General features: G+C 47.3%; 1 protein-coding gene across 1 annotated transcript in view; it reads right to left on the bottom strand.

Moving 5' to 3' along the window:
* Positions 1-9,789, bottom strand: part of LOC121843704 (neutrophil cytosol factor 4-like) — a 55,113-nt gene extending 45,324 nt beyond the window's left edge. Inside the window, 3 exon segments of the mRNA XM_042313486.1 lie at positions 7,819-7,978; positions 8,267-8,351; positions 9,138-9,789. Of these exon segments, the coding sequence (XP_042169420.1) occupies positions 7,819-7,978; positions 8,267-8,351; positions 9,138-9,172 (280 nt within the window). The 5' untranslated portion in view covers positions 9,173-9,789.
* Positions 9,790-10,125: the final 336 nt, after the last annotated feature.

The raw sequence follows: 10,125 nt of genomic DNA, 5'->3' as shown, positions 1-10,125 counted from the left end.
CATCTCCCTCCGGCTCCATCTCTCTCCATCTCTCTCCATCTCCCTCCATCTCTCTCCATCTCTCTCCCTCTGGCTCCATCTCCCTCCATCTCTCTCCCTCTGGCTCCATCTCCCTCAATCTCTCTCCATCTCCCTCCCTCTGGCTCCATCTCCCTCCATCACTCATTATCTGGGACCATCTCTCTTTTCATTTGAATGGAAATAGAGAGAACTGATGATTAGTTCCATGATCATCATTAAGCCAATGTCTACATTTAAAAGCTGGCCATTCGGGAGCTTAAACGGCACGTGCCCAAGTGTGTGTGTGTGTGTGTGTGTGAGAAAGAGAGTTTACTGACAGTCCTCTACTGTAACTCTCTCTCTGGATTTTAGAGTCTTCATCTCCATTATGTTACTGTGAGAGTACAGAACAGGACATAACATTGGGAGAGGGGGGGGAAGAGGGGGAGGGTGGAGCGGAGAGAGAGAGGGGGAGAAGGAAAGAGGGAAGGGTGGAGCGGAGAGAGAGAGGGGGAGAAGGAAAGAGGGAAGGGTGGAGCGGAGAGAGAGAGGGGGGGGAGAGAGAAGGAAAGAGGGAAGGGTGGAGCGGAGAGAGAGAGAGGGGGAGAAGGAAAGAGGGAAGGGTGGAGCGGAGAGAGAGAGAGGGGGGGAGAAGGAAAGAGGGAAGGGTGGAGCGGAGAGAGAGAGAGAGGGGGGAGAAGGAAAGAGGGAAGGGTGGAGCGGAGAGAGAGAGAGAGGGGGGAGAAGGAAAGAGGGAAGGGTGGGGGGGAGAGAGAGGGGGAGAAGGAAAGAGGGAAGGGTGGAGCAGAGAGAGAGAGGGGGGAAGAAGGAAAGAGGGAAGGGTGGAGCGGAGAGAGAGAGGGGGGAGAAGGAAAGAGAGGGAAGGGTGGAGCGGAGAGAGAGAGAGGGGGGGAGAAGGAAAGAGGGAAGGGTGGAGCGGAGAGAGAGAGAGAGGGGGAGAAGGAAAGAGGGAAGGGTGGAGCAGCAGAGAGAGGGGGGAGAAGGAAAGAGGGAAGGGTGGAGCGGAGAGAGAGAGGGGGGGGAGAAGGAAAGAGGGAAGGGTGGAGCGGAGAGAGAGAGAGAGGGGGAGAAGGAAAGAGGGAAGGGTGGAGCGGAGAGAGAGAGAGAGAGGAGGGGGAGAAGGAAAGAGGGAAGGGTGGAGCAGAGAGAGAGAGGGGGGAGAAGGAAAGAGGGAAGGGTGGAGCGGAGAGAGAGAGAGAGGGGGGAGAAGGAAAGAGGGAAGGGTGGAGCGGAGAGAGAGAGGGGGGAGAAGGAAAGAGGGAAGGGTGGAGCGGAGAGAGAGAGAGGGGGGAAGGAAAGAGGGAAGGGTGGAGCGGAGAGAGAGAGAGGGGGGAGAAGGAAAGAGGGAAGGGTGGAGCGGAGAGAGAGAGAGAGAAGTTAGTTAGTGATGGATGGAGGGAGGGAAACATAGATGGATGGGAGGGATGGGAGAGAGATCGAGAGAAGGAAAGAGGGAAGAGAGAGAAAGAGAGAGAGAGAGAGAGAGCACAATAAAACCCTTGTTTTCTAGTGTACACCTGCAGAGAGACACTAATTATTCTGTTAAACAGGTATTCAGTCTTGGCAGAAATCCATCTGTTTGGGACACAGACAGAAAGATTGAGAGAAGAGATAAGACAGACAGGGAAGGAGAGACAGACATATAGAGACGGACGGACAGACAGACAGACAGACAGACAGACAGACAGACAGACAGACAGACAGACAGACAGACAGACAGACAGACAGACAGACAGACAGACAGACAGACAGACAGACAGACAGACAGACAGACAGACAGACAGACAGACAGACAGACAGACAGACAGACAGACAGACAGACAGACAGACAGACAGACAGACAGACAGACAGACAGACAGACAGACAGACAGACAGACAGACAGACAGACAGAGAGACAGACAGACAGACAGACAGACAGACAGACAGACAGACAGACAGACAGACAGACAGACAGACAGACAGACAGACATATAGAGATGGACAGACAGACATATAGAGACGGACAGACAGACATGTAGAGACGGACAGACAGACATGTAGAGACGGACAGACAGACATGTAGAGACGGACAGACAGACATGTAGAGACGGACAGACAGACATGTAGAGACGGACAGACAGACATGTAGAGACGGACAGACAGACATATAGAGAAGGAGCGACAGACATATAGAGAAGGAGAGACAGACATATAGAGAAGGAGAGACAGACATATAGAGAAGGAGAGACAGACATATAGAGAAGGAGCGACAGACATGTAGAGACGGACAGACAGACATATAGAGACGGACAGACAGACATATAGAGAAGGAGCGACAGACATATAGAGAAGGAGCGACAGACATATAGAGAAGGAGCGACAGACATATAGAGAAGGAGCGACAGACATATAGAGAAGGAGAGACAGACATATAGAGAAGGAGACAGACATATAGAGAAGGAGCGACAGACATATAGAGAAGGAGCGACAGACATATAGAGAAGGAGCGACAGACATATAGAGAAGGAGCGACAGACATATAGAGAAGGAGCGACAGACATATAGAGAAGGAGAGACAGACATATAGAGAAGGAGAGACAGACATATAGAGACGGACATATAGAGACGGACATATAGAGACGGACAGACAGACATATAGAGACGGACAGACAGACATATAGAGACGGACAGACAGACATATGGAGAAGGAGAGACAGACATATAGAGAAGGAGAGACAGACATATAGAGACGGACAGACAGACATATAGAGACGGACAGACAGACATATGGAGAAGGAGAGACAGACATATGGAGAAGGAGAGACAGACATATAGAGAAGGAGAGACAGACATATAGAGAAGGAGAGACAGACATATGGAGAAGGAGACACAGACATATAGAGAAGGAGAGACAGACATATAGAGAAGGAGAGACAGACATATAGAGAAGGAGAGACAGACATATAGAGAAGGAGAGACAGACATATAGAGAAGGAGAGACAGACATATAGAGAAGGAGAGACAGACATATAGAGAAGGAGAGACAGACATGTAGAGGAGAGAGACTGTCAGCCTCTGTCCAATCGATGGTCATCATCCCCATTCAAGGTCATAAATCTTTATTGGCAACGATGCTCAGAGCTATCGGAGCCTAATCAGTAACAGCCTTGTAACAATGTATTTATAGGAACGAGATGTCTTTCTCTCTTTCTCTCTCACTCTGTCTGTCTTCCTCTCTGACTGTCTTTCTCTCTCACTCTCTGTCTGTCTTCCTCTCTGTCTGTCTTTCTCTCTCACTCTCTCTGTCTTTCTCTCTCACTCTCTATGTCTGTCTCTCTCTCACTCTCTATGTCTGTCTCTCTCTCTCTATGTCTGTCTGTCTGTCTGTCTGTCTGTCTCTCTCTCTCTCTCACTCTGTCTTTCTCTCTCTCTCACTCTGTCTTTCTCTCTCTCTCACTCTCTCTCTCACTCTGTCTTTCTCTCTCTCACTCTGTCTTTCTCTCTCTCTCTGTCTTTCTCTCTCTCACTCTGTCTTTCTCTCTCTCACTCTGTCTTTCTCTCTCTCACTCTGTCTTTCTCTCTCTCACTCTGTCTTTCTCTCTCTCACTCTGTCTTTCTCTCTCTCACTCTGTCTTTCTCTCTCTCACTCTGTCTTTCTCTCTCTCTCTGTCTTTCTCTCTCTCACTCTGTCTTTCTCTCTCTCTCTCACTCTGTCTTTCTCTCTCTCTCACTCTGTCTTTCTCTCTCTCTGTCTGCCTTTCTCTCTCTCTCACTCTGTCTTTCTCTCTCTCTCACTCTGTCTTTCTCTCTCTCACTCTGTCTTTCTCTCTCTCACTCTGTCTTTCTCTCTCTCACTCTGTCTTTCTCTCTCTGTCTGCCTTTCTCTCTCTCTCACTCTGTCTCACTCTGTCTTTCTCTCTCTCTCTCTCTCTCACTCTGTCTTTCTCTCTTTCTGTCTGTCTTTCTCTCTCTGTCTGCCTTTCTCTCTCTCTCTCTGTCTCATCTGTCTCTGTCTTTCTCTCTCTCTCTCTCTTTCTCACTCTGTCTTTCTCTCTTTCTGTCTGTCTTTCTCTGTCTGCCTTTCTCTCTCTCTCACTCTGTCTCACTCTGTCTTTCTCTCTCTCTCTCTCTTTCTCACTCTGTCTTTCTCTCTCTCTGTCTCTCTTCTCTCTCTCTCACTGTCTTTCTCTCTCTCTCTGTCTTTCTCTCTCTCTCACTCTGTCTTTCTCTCTTTCTGTCTGCCTTTCTCTCTCTCTCACTGTCTCACTCTGTCTTTCTCTCTCTCTCTCACTCTGTCTTTCTCTCTTTCTGTCTGTCTTTCTCTCTCTGTCTGCCTTTCTCTCTCTCTCACTCTGTCTTTCTCTCTCTCTGTCTTTCTCTCTCTCTCACTCTGTCTTTCTCTCTCTGTCTGCCTTTCTCTCTCTCTCACTCTGTCTTTCTCTCTCTCTCACTCTGTCTTTCTCTCTCTCTCTGTCTTTCTCTCTCTCTGTCTGTCTTTCTCTCTCTCTCTCTCTGTCTTTCTCTCTCACTCTGTCTTTCTCTCTCTCTCACTCTGTCTTTCTCTCTCTGTCTTTCTCTCACTCTGTCTTTCTCTCTCTCTTTCTCTCTGTCTTTCTCTCTCTCTCTCACTCTGTCTTTCTCTCTCTCTCTCTGTCTTTCTCTCTCTCTCACTCTGTCTTTCTCTCTCTCACTCTGTCTTTCTCTCTCTCTCTCTCTCTCTCTCTCTCTCACTCTGTCTTTCTCTCTCTCTCTCTGTCTTTCTCTCTCTCTCACTCTGTCTTTCTCTCTTTCTGTCTGTCTTTCTCTCTCTGTCTGCCTTTCTCTCTCTCTCACTGTCTCACTCTGTCTTTCTCTCTCTCTCTCTCTCTCACTCTGTCTTTCTCTCTTTCTGTCTGTCTTTCTCTCTCTGTCTGCCTTTCTCTCTCTCTCACTCTGTCTCACTCTGTCTTTCTCTCTCTCTCACTCTGTCTTTCTCTCTTTCTGTCTGTCTTTCTCTCTCTGTCTGCCTTTCTCTCTCTCTCACTCTGTCTCACTCTGTCTTTCTCTCTCTCTCTCTCTTTCTCACTCTGTCTTTCTCTCTCTGTCTGTCTCTCTCTCTCTCTCACTCTGTCTTTCTCTCTCTCTCTCTGTCTTTCTCTCTCTCTCACTCTGTCTTTCTCTCTTTCTGTCTGTCTTTCTCTCTCTGTCTGCCTTTCTCTCTCTCTCACTGTCTCACTCTGTCTTTCTCTCTCTCTCTCTCTCACTCTGTCTTTCTCTCTTTCTGTCTGTCTTTCTCTCTCTGTCTGCCTTTCTCTCTCTCTCACTCTGTCTCACTCTGTCTTTCTCTCTCTCTCTCTCTTTCTCACTCTGTCTTTCTCTCTCTGTCTGTCTCTCTCTCTCTCTCACTCTGTCTTTCTCTCTCTCACTCTGTCTTTCTCTCTCTCTCTGTCTTTCTCTCTCTCTCACTCTGTCTTTCTCTCTCTGTCTGCCTTTCTCTCTCTCACTCTGTCTTTCTCTCTCTCTCACTCTGTCTTTCTCTCTCTCACTCTGTCTTTCTCTCTCTCTGTCTTTCTCTCTCTCTCACTCTGTCTTTCTCTCTCTCTCACTCTGTCTTTCTCTCTCTCTCTGTCTTTCTTTTCTCTCTCTCTCTCCCTGTCTTTCTGTCTCTGTCTTTCTCTCTCTCTCTCACTCTGTCTTTCTCTCTCTGTCTTTCTCTCTCTCTCACTCTGTCTTTCTCTCTCTCACTCTGTCTTTCTCTCTCTCTCACTCTGTCTTTCTCTCTCTCTCACTCTGTCTTTCTCTCTCTCTCTCTCTGTCTTTCTCTCTCTCTCACTCTGTCTTTCTCTCTCTCTCACTCTGTCTTTCTCTCTCTCTCACTCTGTCTTTCTCTCTTTCTGTCTGTCTTTCTCTCTCTCTCTGTCTTTCTCTCTCTCTCACTGTCTTTCTCTCTCTCTCACTCTGTCTTTCTCTCTCTCTCTCTGTCTTTCTCTCTCTCTCACTCTGTCTTTCTCTCTCTCTCTCTGTCTTTCTCTCTCTCTCTCTCTGTCTTTCTCTCTCTCTCACTCTGTCTTTCTCTCTCTCACTCTGTCTTTCTCTCTCTCACTCTGTCTTTCTCTCTCTCTCACTCTGTCTTTCTCTCTCTCTCACTCTGTCTTTCTCTCTCTCTCACTCTGTCTTTCTCTCTCTCTCACTCTGTCTTTCTCTCTCTCTCACTCTGTCTTTCTCTCTCTCACTCTGTCTTTCTCTCTCTCACTCTGTCTTTCTCTCTCTCACTCTGTCTTTCTCTCTCTCTCTCTGTCTTTCTCTCTCTCTCACTCTGTCTTTCTCTCTCTCTCACTCTGTCTTTCTCTCTCTCACTCTGTCTTTCTCTCTCTCTCACTCTGTCTTTCTCTCTCTCTCTCTGTCTTTCTCTCTCTCTCTCTCTCTCTCTCTCTCTCTGTCTCTCTCTCTCACTCTGTCTCTCTCTCTCACTCTGTCTCTCTCTCTCTCTCTCTCTCTCACTCTGCCTTTCTCTCTCTCTCTCTGCCTTTCTCTCTCTCTCTATCTGCCTTTCTCTCTCTCTATCTGCCTTTCTCTCTCTCTGTCTCTCTTTCAATTGGCTAATCCCTGGTTTGATCACTCACTCACTCACTTTCTGTCTTTGAATTGGTGTGTGTGTGTGTGTAAATGCTGAATAAAGTAAAAGTGTTTGGACTGACTGACGTCTTCATAATATCCAGTAACACTGAGAGGTAATAGGAGTCCTGGTCTATCTGATATGGTATTAACACACAGAGGTAATAGGAGTCCTGGTCTATCTGATATGGTGTTAACACAGAGGGAATAGGAGTCCTGGTCTATCTGATATGGTGTTAACACAGAGGTAATAGGAGTCCTGGTCTATCTGATATGGTGTTAACACAGAGAGGGAATAGGAGTCCTGGTCTATCTGATATGGTGTAAACACAGAGGTAATAGGAGTCCTGGTCTATCTGTTATGGTGTTAACACTGAGAGGTAACAGGAGTCCTGGTCTATCTGTTATGGTGTTAACACTGAGAGGTAACAGGAGTCCTGGTCTATCTGATATGGTGTTAACACTGAGAGGTAACAGGAGTCCTGGTCTATCTGATATGGTGTAAACACAGAGGTAATAGGAGTCCTGGTCTATCTGATATGGTGTTAACACTGAGAGGTAACAGGAGTCCTGGTCTATCTGATATGGTGTTAACACTGAGAGGTAATAGGAGTCCTGGTCTATCTGATATGGTGTTAACACTGAGAGGTAATAGGAGTCCTGGTCTATCTGATATGGTGTTAACACTGAGAGGTAATAGGAGTCCTGGTCTATCTGATATGGTGTTAACACTGAGAGGTAACAGGAGTCCTGGTCTATCTGATATGGTGTTAACACAGAGAGGTAACAGGAGTCCTGGTCTATCTGATATGGTGTAAACACAGAGGTAATAGGAGTCCTGGTCTATCTGATATGGTGTTAACACTGAGAGGTAACAGGAGTCCTGGTCTATCTGATATGGTGTTAACACTGAGAGGTAACAGGAGTCCTGGTCTACCTGATATGGTGTAAACACAGAGAGGTAATAGGAGTCCTGGTCTATCTGTTCACGGTGTGTTTTACACAATGCCAGGTATTCTTACCCCCAGGAGAGAAGTGAACTATGACAGGGTGAATTATGTTTTTACATAACTCATATCCAAAATACCCAACATACCAAACATTCATGTACAAGGACACACCCAACAGCATACACATAATATGTATATGTGCAAAAGCGCATAAAACGTACACACACACACACACACACACAGAGCAGCCCACCCCTACACCCCCCTCTCACCAGGCAGGGTGGGCAGCCTGCAGGTGTTAGGTCCAGATGTGCCCTGGTCTCCAGGTGAATGCTTCAGCTCCAGGTCACTGTGCAGGTTGAAGAACTGGCTGTACCTCCGGTAGATCAGGTACTTACTACCACCTCTGGTCCTTACCTCCATCACAAAACGCTGCCGGGAGACAGGGGGGGGGAGAGCAGGGAGAGAGGGAGGGGGAGGAGGAGGAGGGGAGGAGAGCAGGGAGAGAGGGAGGGGGAGGAGGAGGGGAGGAGAGCAGGGAGAGAGGGAGGAGGAGGGGAGGAGGAGGAGGAGGCGAGGAGAGCAGGGAGGGAGGGAGGGAGAATTCTTACATGAGCTTTTGAGATGCTTTTCACACCATTCTTAGCGTTTAAAGCGTCTCACCATTCTAACTGGTGGGTTGTGTGGTCAGTGTTCACCAGCATACAGAGACACACTTACATAATAGTCGATGAAGCCCTTTTTCTCCTCAATGTCTGCGATGGTGGCACTGATGGGAATGTCGTGTGGAAGCTGGTCAAAATCACTGAGCGAGAGGAGGAGAGGAGGAGGAAGAGGAGAGGAGGAGGAAGAGGAGAGGAGGTGAGGTGAACTAAGAAGTAAACAAATGCTTAGGTGACGTTCAGCTTCAAGACGTGCTGTATGACGTCATTAATATATACAACCATGGATTGGGAAAGAACCCTGGGGGTTATAGAACATCAGCAACATATCACAGATTAGAGCAGTCCAACCGCAGGCTGATGTACAGGGCTTCATGGCACCGAGAACTCTCTCTCTCTCTCTCTCACTCACTCACTCACACACACACACACACACACACACACACACACACACACTGCACCAGTGGTGCGAGGAAACACACGTCATAGCGTACACACACGCATTTATGTAGGGTGAATGTTGCAAAACGAGTCACTCTGGTGACTATTATGGAATTTAGTTTAGTTTCAAATTCACAATCGTGTCAGATGACTGTTCTAGAAAGATTGGAAACGCGACGCATACACTATAGAATAATAGGCTCCTACCACAGATAAAATTGGAAATATCTTCACTGTTACTATTCCATTGCCTAGTTACTGGCTAAATGCCCAATCTGGCCCTCATACATCATGGCCACCTAATCTTCCCCGGTTCCCAGTTGGCTCATTCATCCCCCCTCCTCTTCTCACTTCTCAGTCGATTTAACTGGTAAAATAAGGGTTACATAAACGCACATTAACAACAGTTCTGGAATCATAAGTTCACATTTCCTAACAGTCCTATGCTGCCTTCAACAACCGCTGTCACCACTGGCCTCGTAACTCACCTCTCGTCTCGTAGTTGCTTGGGCAGCGACGACATGTTGATGGAGACCGGGCCGATTGAAGAATGAAACTTTCTGATATATTTATCAGAACACAGTACAGTCGACAATCACTTCAACCCTCCTTCGATTAACAGAAACCTGAACTGAAAATCTGCTACAGACTCGCACAGTGGTTTCATGGAGCGGAACGAACGCGATCAGAAGGCGCAAACAAGCGACAGAGCGGAACGTGTGCAATCAGGAAGCCAAAATCAAGTTCCCCAAAATGATTAGGCTACACGCAACGCCCGTTTCTGAAGTTTGCTGAGGTGGATGGGGAGGGAAACAGTCTTGTTGTTCTCGAGCCTCTTAACAGAGAATCAAATAAAATGCAGATGCAGATGTAAACTTGCTAGGTTAAAATAGGTTAAAACGCACACACATATATATCTCCCTCTCTCACTATTGCTCTCTCGACTACTGTGTGGGTTCGTTCAAGCTTGAAAAGTATGTCAATTACAATGCAACTGGCAACACCAGGCATTGTACAATCATGCGACTGGCAGAGTAAAATAGCCACTAATTGATAAATGGACCATGTATGTTGTAAATGTCTTCTGTTTTCTGCAGATAGAATGCTTGGCCTCGCACCTGTTCTTCAATCCGCCGTCATAATAAGGGGATGGAAGGGATCCGTTGAAGATCATTTTTACGCAGCACCATCTAATCTGAGGCCTTTGGCCCAGTTGCAACATGTAAAGTCGATTCCTTTTCACTAGATGTCAGCGAAGAGGGCAGTACAGGATAGAAGAGAGCAGTACAGGATAGAAGAGAGCAGTACAGGATAGAAGAGAGCAGTACAGGATAGAAGAGAGCAGTACAGGATAGAAGAGAGCAGTACAGGATAGAAGAGAGCAGTACAGGATAGAAGAGAGCAGTACAGGATAGAAGAGAGCAGTACAGGATAGAAGAGAGCAGTACAGGGTAGAAGAGAGCAGTACAGGATAGA

Source organism: Oncorhynchus tshawytscha, unplaced genomic scaffold (genome assembly GCF_018296145.1).
Source record: "Oncorhynchus tshawytscha isolate Ot180627B unplaced genomic scaffold, Otsh_v2.0 Un_contig_3733_pilon_pilon, whole genome shotgun sequence".
NCBI lineage: Eukaryota > Metazoa > Chordata > Actinopteri > Salmoniformes > Salmonidae > Oncorhynchus > Oncorhynchus tshawytscha.
This window is presented reverse-complemented; position numbering and strand designations above follow the sequence as displayed.